The 18,057-nt window shown below is 44.2% G+C and overlaps 1 protein-coding gene across 1 annotated transcript in view; it reads left to right on the forward strand.

The window, feature by feature from the left end:
* The window catches only part of LOC126428349 (uncharacterized), a 657,372-nt gene that overhangs the window by 621,428 nt on the left and 17,887 nt on the right, over positions 1 to 18,057 (forward strand). The window contains exon 6 of the mRNA XM_050090281.1: positions 17,710 to 18,020. Coding sequence (XP_049946238.1) covers positions 17,710 to 18,020 — 311 coding nt within the window. The remainder of the gene's footprint in view (positions 1 to 17,709; positions 18,021 to 18,057) is intronic.

Here is an 18,057-nt window from a genome sequence, read left to right on the forward strand (position 1 = left end):
GAGGCCTAGGTTTTATTCAGCGATATTCAAAAGTTTTGTAGATGCGCTTCACAAACCATTCTCGACGATTAAACCTTACAAAGTTAGCACAATGGTGATGTAAAAAAATAATAAGCACTCCGAATTTAAGTTACACTTCCTTTTTATTGCTTTTGTTGCAATATCACATAACAAACAAAACATCACTTAACAATACAAAACATACTTGAAAACATCTTCCTCACTGTTACATTTCACATTTTATAAGCTGACTACAATATGCGTCTTTCCAACATGACGTCCAAGACTTGACTTTTTCAAGGTCCGACTCTCTAACAAACTAACTAATAATCGCTTACGCGCCCAAATATCAGAGCTACAAGTACGTCAAAGATCATAGTGACAAAAGAAAGAATACACACAAGAATAATATCATTGCAATACAAACATATCGATGTACCAAAGTACCACTACACTAATGAAATCAAATCTGAATGTTGTCTCAGAAATATGTTAACTACTTTACAGAAACACAGTAGAACATTGCTGGTATCGAGAGGTTGAGGTGAGCTGCCGTAATAATTACATAATTCAAGTACCATTACAAAGGGCAATGCAGAGTGAAATAACTGGTTGCATAAGGACCGCAGGTGGACCACGCATTATTGACTTGCTCAATTTATGAAGCCTTTTCTCTTATATAAATGATCCAATTTTTCTGAAATTGTAATCATTTGTTTGTCTGTAGATGCGCATCACAGCAACCGATTTCTGTCCCATCCGGATAATTCCTACGTCGTGCATTTTTTCTTCCGTCTTAAAGCGTACACTGCGTTCAGACAATACGCAAAGTTTCGTTTCTACTGTGTTTCCTGATGTCGAAAGTTTAATGGCGAGCTTTATCTGATAAAATGTATCTGGACACACATTGGTTGACCTTACGAGCGTGTGTGTCAACCCTTCGCCTTTATCACAGCTTGAACTTCACAGGGGATATTTTCAGTAAGGTTAATGCCGTGATATTAAGTGACGAGTGGTTGACGGCTGAAGTTGCGTAAGGCTATTTCCGGACAATGCTGACACCTGTAGGGAGGTTGCTTGCAAACACAAGACGGTTATGGGGATGCCCAACAAACTCGAGCGGAACACAAGAGAAGTGTCTGGCGTCACCAAGAGGTATTATGTTGCTGAAATTCCTAGAAGAATCGGGCAGCGTATCATTTGCTCCCACCCACGTCTCTTCAGCCTACGTCCCATTCGCGATTAAACAGGAGAGGGGAGGGGGGGGGGAGAGAATCAGATGGTGCCCTCCGCCTCAGCTCCCTCTCCGAGTACTGATGTACATGTAGAGGTACAGCGTTTTGACTATTAAGGTTATGGGGAGGGCAGGGGTAAAATACAGGGAGTGAAAGGCTATTTACAATCTGTACAGAAACCAGATGGCAGTTACAACAGTCGAGGGGCACGAAAGGGAAGCAGTGGTTGCGAAGGGAGTGAGACAGGGTTGTAGCCTGTCCCCGATGTTATTCAATCTGTATATTGAGCAAGCAGGAAAGGGAACAAAAGAAAAATTTGGTGTAGGTATTAAAACCCATGGAGAAGAAATAAAATCTTCGAGGTTTGCCGATGACATTGTAATTCTGTAAGAGACAGCACAGGACTTGGAAGAGCTGTTGGACGGAATGGACAGTGTCTTGAAAGGGGGATTTAAGATGAACATCAACAAAAGCAAAACGAGGATAATGGAATGTAGTCGAATTAAATCGGGTGATGCTGAGGGGATTAGATTAGGAAATGAGACACTTAAAGTAGTAAAGGAGTTTTGCTATTTAGGGGGCAAAATAACTGATGATGGTCGAAGTAGAGAGGATATAAAATGTAGAGTGGCAATGGCAAGGAAAGCGTTTCTGAAGAAGAGAAAATTGTTAACATCGAGTATAGATTTAAGTGTCAGGAAGCCGTTTCTGGAAGTATTTGTATGGAGTGTAGCCATGTATGAAAGTGAAACGTGGACGATAAATAGTTTGAACACGAAGAGAATAGAAGCTTTCGAAATGTGGTGCTACTGAAGATTAGATGGGTAGATCACATAACTAATGAGGAGGTATTGAATAGGATTGGGGAGAAGACAAGTTTGTGGCACAACTTGCCTAGAAGAAGGGATCGGTTGGTAGGACATGTTCTGAGGCATCAAGGGATCACCAATTTAGTATTGGAGGGCAGCGTGGAGGGTAAAAATCGTAGAGGGAGACCAAGAGATGAATACACTAAGCAGATTCAGAAGGATGTAGGTTGCAGTAGGTACTGGGAGATGAAGGAGCTTGCACAGGATAGAGTAGCATGGAGAGCTGCATCAAACCAGTCTCGGGAGTGAAGACCATAACAACATCAAAATTTGTGTAAAACTGGAATTGGAAGGATTATTAAAACCAAGTGGATATGGGAAATACGAAACGGAGGAGGATTAAGAAGTGTAGGCATTTAGCTGAAGTGAAGAATAGAAAAGATAAAGTAGATTACTGAGTATTTTGGGCGCAGTAGGTATGCAGAGATTAACACACTGACCGTTCACAGCATGGAAACAGCTGAAGAAAAAAACGATAATGCAAGCTGCTAACAATTTAAACGCCGTTGCTGAAGATTCAGTGGACGCCTGAACCTCTGCTGCTGAATATAGCATGAGAAAGAATGTTCTCGTCTCAGAATACCCGCGCGGATCAATAGAGCGTCTAGCTTCTACACAGTGTGTGCACAAGGACATCGCATTAGATTCGTATCAAAATTAAAAATTGTTCCGTTTTGCACGTTTAATTCAGGAACGAAGAGGAAACATGTTAATCTCAAATCGCGGTAAGAGCTGTTTCCATCGATTTTTATCTATCACGCACACCTCTTGCATTTATCACAGAGTATGAATTAGTCGCAGGCTCCCGCAAACAGTGAAGCTAAAGATAGTCGCGTTGCGTGCGCACGCACCAGCTGCAAACACGGATCAGCGTTTAAGTAGCCCTGTTACCGTTCTCTGTCAACAGAACACAGCCTTGCGACAATAGAAATCGAAATCGCTGAGGACCGAATCACACGCAATAACGCGGCCAAAGTGTATCGACATACACGTAACTATGAGGGGTGTATCATAATTAATAGCGAACACTAACACGGGTGAAAATGAATAACAAAAGCAGAAACCCAAAACAAGCAATTTGCAAAATAACTGCTAATGTGTGCTTACAAGCCGCCACTGACTTCAGTATGAAATATTGTAGAAACATACGGCATAAATGCTTTGAGACGCGGTAGTTTTTTTTCTATTTTAGGATTCCGTACCTCAAACGGTAAAATCAGAATCACTCTAGGATAGCTTTGTTGTTCGTCCGTCTATCTGTGTGTCTGTCCGACTGTTAAAACCCCATTTTGTCCGAAACAGTCAGACGTATCAGTTTGAAATATATGTCGCATAGTGAGGTCTATGGTTCCTTGGTTGTGTAAGACATAGAAGCTTCTAAGTCAACGCAATCAAAAGCTACGGCAATTTACGTCACATGTTTTGATACTCGCAAACTCATCCACAAAAACCTAGACGATACTTCCCGTTGACCTGTAATCAGTATTTGGCAAGCAGCAAAACTCAGTGATTAAAAGCTATACGGTACATTAACCTAGAATCATGAGACGGCAAGAAGCAAGATTCCACAGCACAAGAAAGGAAGAAAAATGAAAATTGTTGATTTGTAATTATATCACACGAAAAAAAATTTCTTTGTCATCCGACGTCAATCTTAAAACTATAACGATCAGTAGTTCTGCGTTCAGGCTGACTGGGTCGCAATGGTAAAAGCCAAACATCAGGCAAGGAATGACTTTACTGCTCGTATTGGTCGTGCGGTAGCGTCCTCGCTTCCCACGCCCGGGTTCCCGGGTTTGATTCCCGGCGGGGTCAGGAATTTTCTCTGCCTCGTGATGACTGGGTGTTGTGTGATTTCCTTAGGTTAGTTAGGTTCTAGGGGACTGATGACCATAGATGTTAAGTCCCATAGTGCTCAGAGCCATTTGAACCATTTGAACTGCTCATATGACGTGATTCAGAATTTATCAGCGAATGTTTGTTTCACATACAACCTGACATATCTGCGCGCTTAATCGCTCCCGGATATCTGATAAATTCCGAAATGCGTAATATAAAGTCATTCATTGCCTGATTTTTTACTTTTACCATTTGAATGCAGAACTACTGATTATGATGATAATGGTCGCCTGGCTCTTGCGTGACTTTGTGTCACATTTATATTACTGAAATTAAAACATTCTCGACAATCTTGGAATCTCTGCGACTGAAATCTTGCCAGTATCAATATCTATGTCAGGCAAAAGTCTTCGAGATTTTCGATTCCCGTAATAGACGAACTGTCTGTATAACATAATTAAGTTTGTGCGGAACCCTGATTACGACAGTCCTAATCACACCTGGCCAGTTTCCGTCCTACGAGTATAACGAAACCTTAGTCTGACGGCAGTTCTTTATTAACTTTAACTAATCCTCGCGCATTTCTGCGTTACGCCATTTACAAAGGATCATAAAAAATATGAAGCATACATCAGAAACAGAGCAATGATTTGGATGTAAATATGACAAGTGTACATCGACAAGAACAAAATACTCGTACAATACAGTGTGAACATAGCAGAGCTGACACCTACCCAAAACATAAGAAGTTCTGCTATGTCCGCATTGCATTCTGTTTGCTTGTCCTCGGTGTACGCCTGCTCATCTTAAACAGTACATTGCTTTCTTCCCCACGTATGCTAGATCTTTTCTAGATCCTCTGGAAATGGTATAAGACTGAAACGCGTAATGGTTTCTGAATGTGGTCAAGACTGAAGACCTATTGCCATGAAATATTGCCCCAATTAGTATAAATGCATTTGTTATTTTAACTTCGAGATTAAGTCCCCATTTAAATGGGTTGAAATTTCACCCACGGTCTACCTTAAAAAGACAATACTGATAAAGCCCGTTACATGTTAGAAATTACTCTTCATTCGTACCTGTTGACGAAAGTCTACACTATGCCTTATGCGCAATAATGGGACCACACCCTAACTACGAAAAACGCCCTTTCGACATACGGTGTGGCCGAGCGGTTCTAGGCGCTTCAGTCCGGAACCGCGCTGCTCATACGGTCGCAAGTTCGAATCCTGACTCGGGCACGGATGTGTGTGATATCCTTAGGTTAGTTAGGTTTAAGTAGTTCTAAGTCTAGTGGAGTGATGACCCCAGTAGTTAAGTCCCATAGTGCTTAGAGCCATTTGGACCATTTTGAACCTTTCGCCATAACGTACTTCACTGTTAGCGGTAAACATGATGGCAGGTAACAGTCTCCAGGCGTTCACCAAACACAAATCCCCCATCGGGCAGCCACAGAGTATGGCGCTGATTCATCACTCATTTCAAATCACGCACTGTCCAGTCGCTTCGCTTAGCACGTCTACAAAAATGCGTGGCTCATGAGTAGCTGCTCGAGAACTGTGTCCCGTTCTCTTCAGCTCCGCACGCAGCTGCACTGCTGCTGGCGCTTCGGAACTGCAAAGCGATTCCTACCGCTGATTTCGTGCGATCTTTACAACGATCCTCTGCAGTACTGGTTGGTCGCTGTCCGCTGGTTGTGATGTCTCAGTAATCCTGGTTTAATTACGGTTGTTCCTTCGTGTCTGGGCTCCACAGTCGCATGACCAAAAGTAGACTTGCATAGCTACAGAAAGGTTGGAACGCCCCTCATGGATTTGTTACTCAGGCGATATCCAGTTACTAGCCCACGTTCGAAGCCACAGAGCTGTCGTTGCTTCTCTACTGACAACACAGTACGCCCCCGCTTCCTTTTGTACAGGTGGGACCACCTCTCCGTCAGTTCCGCATGGCGTAGGGATGACCCGATACTTCTGACCAGATATGCTGTTTGTATGCAGTTGACTGGTAGTTACACCACAGAAAACGAATCAAAACGTCCGTTCTACGTATACTGTACATCTACACTGACCGAGCCACTTTAGTGTTGGCAGAGGATAACTCTGCTACCGATATCACTTCCTCTGTAACTCCAAATCACCTACAAATTTCTTCATGCTGTACTCTTTCACCATGACATAACTGCGCCGTAGACATCGCGCTCAGATTGACTCCAGGGAAGCATCTGAGACTGTCCCGTAATGACGATTAGTGAAAAGGGTGAGAGTTTACCGAGAATCGGACCAGATATGCGGCTGGACTCGAGACTTTCTTGCAGATAGAACTGAACATGTTGCTGTCAAAATCGACAGATGCAGAGGCAATTTCGACAGTAGCCCGGAGGAGTGTGACAGAACTGATAGTGTTTACAATTTATACATAAATCATTAGTTGAATGGTAGGAAAGTTTTTAAGGCTATTCGCAGATGATGTGGTTGTCTATGAGAAGGCTGCAACGCTGGAAGACAGTATCGATCTGCCGATTGACGTATATAGGATTGATGAATGGTGCAGACTACGGAAGTTGACCCTGAACGTAAATAAATTTAATATATTCCTATATTAATATATTCATTACTGTACAGCTGCACAACTGATGAGAAACTGCTGTGAAGTGTATCTATCGTAAGATATCTAGGAGCAATCATCTGCACCGGCCTTATGTGGAATGACCACCTAAAACAAATAGTAGGGAAAGCAGATGACTCTGGTTCATAGGAAGAATTTTAAGGTAATGCTACTCACCTACTAAGGAAGTAGCTTCCAAGGCGCTTGTTCGACCGATCCTAGAGTGTTGTATGTCAGTCTGGGGCGCTTACCTGGTAGGACTGATGGAAGGGATAGAGGAGAGCCAACGAAGAGCGGCGAGTTACTTCAGGGGGTCTTCAGTTGGCGTGAGAGAGTTACACAGATGCTCAATAGACTCCAGTGGCAGGCACTACAAGAGATGCGTTGTGCATCATAGACAGGTTCCTACTGAAATTACAAGAGACTACTTTCCGGGAAGAGTCAGAAACATAACCCACATTATTGTCGTTCTTGTTATGGTCTTCAGTCTGAAGACTTCGTTTCAAGCGGCTCTCCTTGCTACTCTGTCAAGCCTCTTCATCTCTTCTAATGCACCCTACATCGTTCTGAATCTGGGTACTGTACTCACCTCTTGGTTTCCCTCTATCATTTTTACGACCCCCCCCCCCCTCCCTCCACCCCACCCATATTGCTCTCCAAACCTTGATGTCTCGGAATGTATCCTATCAACCGATTCCTTCTTCTAGTCAGGTTGTGCCACATATTTCTTTTCTTCCCACATTCTTTTCCGTGCTTTCTCATTAGTTACGTCATCTATCCATCTAATCTTCAGCATACTTCTGCAATACCACGTTTCAAAATCGTCTATTCTCTTCTTGGCTAAACTGTTTATCGTCCATGTTTCCCTTCCACAAATGGCTATATTCCATACAAATACCTTCATAAAATACTTCCTAACGCTTAATTCTATATTCCATGTTAATAAACTTCTCTTCTTCAGAAACGCTTTTCTTGCCATCGCCAGACTCCATTTCATATTCTCTCTACTTCGACCATCGTCAGTTGTTTTGCTGCCCAAATAGCTAAGCTCATCTACTACTTTAAGCGCCTCGTTTCCTAATATAATTCCGTTAGCGTCACTTCATTTACTTTAACTACATTCTATTATCCTTGTTTTGTTTTTGTTGATGTTCATCTTATATACTCCTTTCAAGACACTGTCCATCCCGTTCAACTGCTCTTCAGAGTCCTGTGTTGTCAGAATTACAATGTCATTGACAACCCACAGAATTTCTATTTTTCCTCCCTGGACTTTAAATCCTACTCGAAATTTTTCTTTTGTTTCCTTTACTGCTTGCTAAAAATGCAGACTGAATAGCATCGGGGATAAGCTACAACCCTGTCTCACTCCCTCTTCAACCATTGCCTCCATTTCATACCCCTCGACTCTTATAACTGACATCTGCTTTCTGTATAAATTCTAAATAGCCTTTTGCTCCTTGTATTTTGCTCCCACCACCTTTAGAACTTGAAACAGAGTATTCCAGTCGACACTGTCAAACGCTTTATTTAAGTCTACAAATGCTATAAACGTAGGTTTGCCTCTCCTTGACCTATCTTCTAAGATAAGTTGTAGGGACAGTATTTGTCTGGAAACCAAACTGATCTTCCCTGAGTTGGGCTTCTACCAGTTTTTGCATTCTTTTTTAGAAAACTAAAGAAAAGTTTGGAGTAGGAATTAGCTTTCAGGGAGAAGAAATAAAAACTTTGAGGTTTGCCGATGACATTGTAATTCTGTTTGAAACAGCAAAGGACTTGGAAGAGCAGTCGAACGGAATGGACAGTGTCTTAAAAGGGTATAAGATGAACAGCAACAAAAGCAAAGGAAGGACAGTCGAATAAAGACGAGTGATGATGAGGGAACTAAATTAGAAAACGAGACCACAAAAGTAGTATTAGTTTTGCCATTTGGGTAGCAAAATAACTTAAGATGGTCGAAGTAGAGAGGATATCAAGAAAAGCGTTTTTGAAGAAGTTTGGTAACATGGAATGTAGATTTGAGTGTTAGGATGTCTTTTATGAAGGTATTTGTCTGTACTGCAGCCATGTGTGGAAGTGAAACATGGACGATAAACGGTTTATTCACGATAAAGGATGACAGCCAAAATAGTTGCAGGATATTTATTAAAATTCTTGACCAAGGTTTCGGTATATATAAATATACCTTCATCAGAAGTAAAAAATCCTGAACAGGAAGACACTTTCATTAGCAAAACCTTAGCATCGGAAATGAAGAACACTAAAGCTTAGGTAACAGTGAAATTACCAGAGTAATACAGGCCCGAAATCTTTTACTTACTTACTAAAATTACATCATGTAATGTAGATTAATAAAACAATTGTGCCAAAGGCGTCGTCAATGATTAAGACATCTTCTCTATTTGTACAACATGACTATGGGCACAGGGTCAATGCGAACAGTTTAGCACCAGTACTTCGCCTATGAACTATCGTGACGAGAGTGTGAAAGCACTAGGGCAGATGGTTTCGACGAGAGAGGGCACTTATGGTATGTGCCAGACACTCGGGCATATTAAAATCCATGGACACATACACAAGCACATCAAAATTATTAAAAGTTGTGCTAATTCAAACCTTCTGTCTTAATAAATAAAACATATCAGACCATTTAAAAACATCTATGTAAAATAGAAAATATGGAACCAATTTACCTGTGTCCTACTGTCAAACAGATGAAGCTTGCGCTATGGAACACATCTAACGAGAGAGGGTACTAGTGTAATGCGCGAGAATCTCGCGTAACGTAGGCGGTGAAATACATACATCTACATCCATACTCCGCAAGCCACCTGACTGTGTGTGGCGGAGGGTACCCTGAGTACCTCTATCGGTTCTCCCTTCTATTCCAGTCTCGTATTGTTCGTGGAAAGAAGGGCTCTAATCTCTCTGATTTTATCCTCATAGTCTCTTCGCGAGATATACGTCGGAGGGAGCAATATACTGCTTGACTCTTCGGTGAAGGTATCTTCTCGAAACTTTAGCAAAAGCCCGTACCGAGCTACTGAGCGTCTCTCCTGCAGAGTCTTCCACTGGAGTTTATCTATCATCTCCGTAACGCTTTCGCGATTACTAAATGATCCTGTAAGGAAGCGCGCTGCTCTCCGTTGGATCTTCTCTATCTCTTCTGTCAACCCTATCTGGTACGGATCCCACACTGCTGAGCAGTATTCAAGCAGTGGGAGAACAAGCGTACTGTAACCTACTTCCTTTGTTTTCGGATTGCATTTCCTTAGGATTCTTCCAATGAATCTCAGTCTGGCATCTGCTTTACCGACGATCAACATTATATGATCATTCCATTTTAAATCACTCCTAATGCGTACTCCCAGATAATTCATGGAATTAACTGCTTCCAGTTGCTGACCTGCTATTTTGTAGCTAAATGATAAGTGATCTATCTTTCTATGTATTCGCAGCACATTACACTTGTCTACATTGAGATTCAATTGCATTTCCCTGCACCATGCGTCAATTCACTGCAGATCCTCCTGCATTTCAGTACAATTTTCCATTGTTACAACCTCTCGATACACCACAGCATCATCTGCAAAAAGCCTCAGTGAACTTCTGATGTCATGCACAAGGTCATTTATGTATATTGTGAATAGCAACGGTCCTACGACACTCCCCTGCGGCACACCTGAAATCACTCTTACTTCGGAAGTCTTCTCTCCATTGAGAATGACATGCTGCGTTCTGTTATCTAGGAACTCTTCAATCCAATCACACAATTGGTCTGATAGTCCACATGCTCTTACTTTGTTCATTAAACGACTGTGGGGAACTGTATCGAACGCCTTGCGGAAGTCAAGAAACACGGCATCTACCTGTGAACCCTCGTCTATGGCCCTCTGAGTCTCGTGGACGAATAGCGCGAGCTGGGTTTCACACGACCGTCTTTTTCGAAACCCATGCTGATTCCTACAGAGTAGATTTCTAGTCTCCAGAAAAGTCATTATACTCGAACATAATACGTGTTCCAAAATTCTACAACTGATCGACGATAAAGATATAGGTCTATAGTTCTGCACATCTGTTCGACGTCCCTTCTTGAAAACGGGGATGACCTGTGCCCTTTTCCAATCCTTTGGAACGCTACGCTCTTCTAGAGACCTACGATACACCGCTGCAAGAAGGGGGGCAAGTTCCTTCGCGTACTCTGTGTAAAATCGAACTGGTATCCCATCAGGTCCAGCGGCCTTTCCTCTTTTGAGCGATTTTAATTGTTTCTCTAGCCCTCTGTCATCTATTTCGATATCTACCATTTAGTCATCTGTATGACAATCTAGAGAAGGAACTACAGTGCAGTCTTCCTCTGTGAAACAGCTTTGGAAAAAGACATTTAGTATTTCGGCCTTTAGTCCGTCATCCTCTGTTTCAGTACCATTTTGGTCACAGAGTGTCTGGACATTTTGTTTTGATCCACCTACCGCTTTGACATAAGACCAAAATTTCTTAGGATTTTCTGCCAAGTCAGTACATATAACTTTACTTTCGAATTCACTGAACGCCTCTCGCATAGCCCTCCTCACACTACATTTCGCTTCGCGTAATTTTTGTTTGTCTGCAAGGCTTTGGCTATGTTTATGTTTGCTGTGAAGTTCCCTTTGCTTCCGCAGCAGTTTTCTAATTCTGTTGTTGTACCACGGTGGCTCTTTTCCATCTCTCACGATCTTGCTTGGCACATACTCGTCTAACGCATATTGTACGATGGTTTTGAACTTTGTCCACTGATCCTCAACACTATCTGTACTTGATACAAAACTTTTGTGTTGAGCCGTCAGGTACTCTGTAATCTGCTTTCTGTTACTTTTGCTAAACAGAAAAATCTTCCTACCTTTTTTAATATTTCTATTTACGGCTGAAATCATCGATGCCGTAACCGCTTTATGATCGCTGATTCCCTGTCCTGCGTTAACTGTTTCAAATAGTTCGGGTCTGTTTGTCACCAGAAGGTCTAATATGTTATCGCCACGAGTCGGTTCTCTGTTTAACTGCTCAAGGTAGTTTTCAGATAAAGCACTTAAAAAAATTTCACTGGATTTTTTGTCCCTGCCACCCGTTATGAACGTTTGAGCCTCCCCCAGTCTATATCCGGCAAATTAAAATCTCCACCCAGAACTATAACATGGTGGGGAAATCTACTCGAAATATTTTCCAAATTATCCTTCATGTGCTCAGCCACAACAGCTGCTGAGCCAGGGGGCCTATAGAGACATCCAATTACCATGTCTGGGCCTGCTTTAGCCGTGACCTTCACCCAAATCATTTCACATTTCGGATCTCCGTCAATTTCCTTCGATACTATTGCACTTCTTATCGCTATAAACACGGCTCCCTCTTTACTGTCCAGCCCGTCTCTGCGGTATACATTCCAATCTGAGTTCAGGATTTCATTACTGTTTACGTCTGGTTTCAGCCAACTTTCTGTCCCTAGTACTATATGGGCGTTGTGACCGGTTATTAATGAGAGCAGTTCTGGGACCTTTCTATAGACGCTCCTGCAGTTTACTATTAGCACATTAATATTGTTATTCCCTGTTGCATTTTGACTACTCCTACCTTGCCGCGTCTCAGGAGGCGTCTTGTCGGGCCTAGGGAGGGAATTCTCTAACCTAAAAAACCCACATGTGCACTCCACACGTACTCCGCTACCCTTGTAGCCGCTTCCGGAGTGTAGCGCACGCCTGACCTATTAAGGGGGACCCTACATTTCTCCACCCGATAGCGGAGGTCGAGAAATTTGCACCCCAGATCTTCGCAGAATCGTCTGAGCCTCTGGTTTAAGCCTTCCACTCGGCTCCAAACCAGAGGACCGCAATCGGTTCTGGGAACGATACTACAAATAGTTAGCTCAGATTCCACCCCGCGAGCGAGGCTTTCCGCCTTCACCAATTCCGCCAACCGTCTGTACGAACTGAGGATGACCTCTGAACCCAGACGGCAGGAGTCATTGGTGCCGACATGAGCAACAATTTGCAGTCGGGTGCACCCAGTGCTCTCTATGGCCGCCGGCAGGGCCTCCTCCACATCTCGGATGAGACCCCCCGGGCCGGCCGGAGTGGCCGTGCGGTTCTGGGCGCTACAGTCTGGAACCGACCTACCGCTACGGTCGCAGGTTCGAATCCTGCCTCGGGCATGGATGTGTGTGAAGTCCTTAGGTTAGTAAGGTTTAATTAGTTCTAAGTTGTAGGCGACTGATGACCTCAGATGTTATGTCCCATAGTGCTCAGAACCATTTGAACCATTTTTGAGACCCCCTGGCAAGCAGACAGAGTGAACACTGGCCTTCTTCCCCGACCTTTCCGCTATTTTCCTAAGGGGCTCCATCACCTGCCTAACGTTGGAACTCCCAATAACTAATATACCCCCCCCCCCCCCCCCCCCCGTGTGCCTGCTCGGACCTTGCTGAAGGAGCAGCCAAATGTCCACTCACAGGCAGAGCGGGCGATGCCACACGGCCAGCCTCCACATTTACCATCCGCCTCGTGCGCCGCGAACGCCGCTGAATCCGCCACTCCCCTTGGGGAGAGGGTGGCCCAACCGCGCCCGGTAACCGCGAAGATGTCTCGACGGCAGGGACAGTGGGTGAGGCATGTAACACGTGGGGTGTACCATGCGACGCACCAGACTCCCCACTGCCGCTACACTCCGAGGCAGCAGCCTGAAGACGGCTGACCGTGGCCATCAACACGCTCAGCTGTTCGCGAACAGTGGCCAGCTCCTCCTGCGTCCGTACACAGCAGTCACACATCCTATCCATCCTAAGGAATCAATTTACTCTAGAGAGTTAATACTAGCGAAATCAACCAAAATGTTACAGTAAAACGAAACCATCTGTCGTTGTCAATAAAAACATACTAGTCAATTAACCACACACACAGGTCGAAAATCACAAACAGCAAACATCAAAAATACGTAAAATCCCAATAAGACAAGACTTCTGACGAAGGTATATTTATATATACCGAAATCTTGGTCAAGAATTTTAATATATCTTTATCCTGCAACTGTTTTGGCTGTCATCCTTTATCTTGAAGAATTTCAACAGTTGCTGTTTCAGCCATGTTTAAAATCTTGAAATAAACAGTTCAACCAGAAAGAGAATAGAAGTTTTTGAAACGAGGTGCTACAGAAGAATGCTGGAAATTAGGTTGGTCGATCACGTAACTGATGGAGACACTGAACAGAATTAGGGAGAAAAGAAATTTATGGCACAACCTTACTAGAAGAAGGGTCGATAGGACACATTCCGAGACATCAAGGGATCACCAATTTAGTACCGGAGGGAAGTGTGTGTGGGGAGGGGGGAGTGGTAGAGGGAGACCAAGAGATGAATACAGTAAGCAGAAGGATGTTGGCCGCAGTAGTTACTCGGAGATGAAAGGCTTGCAAGGGATAAATTATCATGGAAAGCTGCATGAACACAGTCTTTGGACTGAAGACAACTACGACGACAACAACAACACGGAATGGAACAGGGATGATAAATAAAATCTCGTGGTTTGTTATCGTTCCTGGTGTTGGACTTTCCGTGTCTAGCAGTGTAGGTATTTGAGAAGGAATGGCAGCGAGGCAGCTCACCAGCTCTGACGCCGTCACTCGGAGCAGCGTTCCGCAGGGTGCCTCAGAGCCACCGAGCGGGGAGAGCGCGCGGCTCGAACCTGATGGTACGGTTACGGTGAAGCCTCTGGCCGGTATTAGCGGGCTATCAGTGATTTACGGCTGCGGTGGCGAACCTAATCGATGTGTCACGTCACAGCGGCGCTGGGGGACAGATTACATTCGGCGCCGCCTGGCACCGCCGGATTCACTGCGCGTCAAAACAGACCGCTCGCCGATCCGATCCACTGTGCGTTGCGGCAAATGAGATTCGCGCGGGGGGCTATACGGGACGACACGAGCCCGCACGCTCTTCTGCATCAGTGGTATCACTTCGATATTCGTACCCGGCAAACCGTTGTCAAGTGCGTGGCAGAGGGAACTTCACACAGAACCACGTACTTGGAATCCTTTCGCATTGCAGTGGCATATGGGACGTGGGAAGGATGATTGTTTTCATGAACCCTACAGTTAGGCCGTTCTTGTCTTTAGACGGGTGTCCAAATACTTTTGACCGGACAGCGTGTATACGATGGGCCTTATGTTGCATTACAATTAGTGTTTCACCCCAATCTGGTAACAAAATATATACGTCTGATGCCCGTTATTTCAGACATGTTCGAAAGAACACACAACATTTTGTTCCTGTTTTGATGTGTATCAATGGCGCAAGTTGAAAATTTGTGCCAAACCAGGATTCGAACCCGGGTCTACCAATTACTCATAGACTGAAACTAAGCCATCTGGACATCACCACACCTGCACGACTACCCTACCACGCTTCGTATCAGACCCAAATTGTCAATTTATACCAAACTCTACTGATGTAGTGTCCCTGCTCATCAGCTTTATTATTCGTGGCGTCTCGCCATTCCCGTAAGAGTTCCAGCTTGACGTGCATCTTCACTAAAGGGATCATTGGCCGTCATTGCTGGAATTATACGTGTGGTGTCTGTTCTTTCCGACATGTCCGAAAGAACAAACACCATTTTGATCCTGCAGCCGCTATGAATCAGGTCACACAGGTCATATCTGAAGGAAGAGACACTACCAATATAGTTACAGCAATGATCTCTTCAGAGCAGACGCACACAAGCTCGAACTCTTACAGGAATCGTCAAGATGCCACAAATAGTGAAGCTGATGAGCAGGGTCGCTACACCAGCAGTGAGTGGTACAAGTGGACAATTTGGATGTCACGGGAGGTGTGCTAGGGTAGCCCGCTGTGTCCAGACGGCGAAGTGGCGAGGGCATCTGCCCAGTAAGGAGGACACCCCGTTTCTAATCGTGGTCTGGCGCAAATGTTCCACTTGCCCCATTTATGTAAATCAGTGCTCACTGGCAGCTAATGTCTTTAATTCATTTCTGTCTTGAACAAGTATATAGTTCGTTTTTATCAGCAGCTCATTACATAAACATGACGCACTTTAAAGTTGTGGTTGTCTATGAAAAAATCCTAAAAGTATCGTGAAGTTACGCAATCACAAGACCAGATATCCAAAGTGGATTCAGCGAGTATTTTTCGGTCCCTAAACATCTGTCGTGCGAAACTGAACACTGTGAAGATAAGATTAGACTAGAAGCATCTCGCGCAGTGATGTATAAACTTGTAGATCTTGCTACAATCGAACCATGAAGCAAACAAATAGAAGTACATGTTACAATTTTAAACTGTGCTACACCTGTTATTGTTACCAATTACAAGTATGTGCGACATAGAACTCTACTGAAGCAGCCGGCCGGAGTGGCCGTGCGGTTCTAGGCGCTACACTCTGGAACCGCGAGACCGCTACGGTCGCAGGTTCGAATCCCGCCTCGGGCATGGATGTGTGTGATGTCCTTAGGTTAGTTAGGTTTAAGTAGTTGTAAGTTCTAGGGGACTGATGACCTCAGCAATTGAGTCCCATGGTGCTCAGAGCCATTTGAACCATTCTACTGAGGCAGCCATTAATTATTCACATGGCTTACCATCCATCTGAACACCTACGAATTTGGACTGTCCACACTCACTAATCATATGCCCATCCTGTGTAATCAAAACGTGTTAGAAACTGTAAAAAACGAGTCTTACCGTTATTAAACAACAACTTATTTCCTACAAGCCATGCACTTATGTACTGAACTGCACTGTTTAATACATTGCCTATGCTGCACTCAGCATCCTTCGCTACCAGGTTAGTCTCATCAGCAATCAGAAATATTTTAGGATCATCTGCTACATTAGTATGTAGAGAAACAGTATGGTCCCAGCACTGACCCCTGAGGCATCCTCCACTTAACTGTGTCCTGATCGGACTCCACGTCTTAGCTGTTCTTATCACTGTGGAGAATGACCGTTTGCTGTCTGTTCTAAAGAATCATATGAACCAGTTGGCAGCTACTCCTCGTGATCAAGACAAGCACCTTAGTTAAACCAAAGTCTTCAGTTTGAACACTACTTTGATACACATCTCCTTGCTAGTCTACCTTGCACAAGTATCTTAGTTTCTACATAATAACTGGAACCTTCGCCCACTTGTAGCGGATTACAGGACTTAATTGTCGTTCTCCCTCTACAGTTTTTATCCCCTGTCCTCCATACTTCCGTTCATAAGGAACCTATTTCTTGATGCCTCAGGATATGTTGTTTCAATCTGTGCAAAATATTTCTTTCTTTCTCCAGTTAGACTCGGTGACTCCTCACTAGTTTTATGACCTACCCATCTAATCATCATTTCTCAGTAGCATCACATTTCGAAAGCCACTATTCTCTCCTTGTCTGAACTGTTTATCGTCCGTGTTTGAACTTAAATTTATAGTCTATGTTAAAAAAAAATCCTCCTTTTCAGGAATGCTTCTTTTGCTACTGCCAGTTTGCATCGTATATCATTTCTACTTCGGCCTTTATTAATCATTTTGCTGCCCAGACAGCAGAAATCACACAGTTCTTTTATAATCTCACTTCTGAATATAATTTCATCAGCACTGCTTGATTCAATTCGACTGGATTACGTCACCAGCATTTTACTTTAGTTGGTGTTCGACAAATAATCCGATTCCTTTGCCAATATTGATTTTTAGTGATGAAAATCTTCTCTGGCAATCATCGAATAATGATTACTTATATACTTCCTGCGGAAAATACCCATACCAACAAACTGGTCAATGTACAGGATGAAGCAGAACCACGCCAACAAACTTTCAGAGGTGGTAGTATCAACCAAAAAAGTCCACTAACCATGGGCTCTAAAACACATACCTTAAGAGCTGTAAACGCTTCTTCAGTAGAAGAGATGTTTGACAGTAGCGAAAATGAACAAGTACTGCATGGTCTTAAGGTATGCACTTTAGATCCCACCCCCTCAAAAGTTCGTTGGTTCAGTTTCGGTTCACCCTCTATTTTTTTTGCAGTATATTAGTGAAGGTATTGCAAATGAGCTGTATACGACACGTGAGCTGAGATTGTTAGCAGTGTAGCTTTAGAGACTGCACGAAGGCCGCCTGCTGACCGGCGGTTCCCCGCTTCCGGCCCGCAGGTTCCCGGAGACCCAGCCTGGCGTCCATCCACTCGAGCGCCTCCTCGTCCCGCTCGATGAGCTTCAGCATGCGGAAGTTCGAGCGCGAGAACCAGCAGCGCGAGGAGCGGCGGCTGCAGCTGCTGGCCCAGCAGCAGGAGCAGCAGCAGCTGCAGCAGCAGCAGCTGCTGGAGATCCAGCAGAAGCAGCAGCAGCAGCAGCTGCAGCTGCGCCAGGAGCCGCAGCAGGCGGCGCAGGCGCACCAGCAGGCACCGTCGCCCAGCCCGCGAACGCCCATGAGCACCGACGAGCTGCTGCCCGCCGTCTCCGAGGTCAGGGATGTGAGTAATTGGGCGGTAGGGACTAGGG

This window comes from Schistocerca serialis, chromosome 12 (genome assembly GCF_023864345.2).
Source record: "Schistocerca serialis cubense isolate TAMUIC-IGC-003099 chromosome 12, iqSchSeri2.2, whole genome shotgun sequence".
In the NCBI taxonomy this organism is placed as follows: domain Eukaryota; kingdom Metazoa; phylum Arthropoda; class Insecta; order Orthoptera; family Acrididae; genus Schistocerca; species Schistocerca serialis.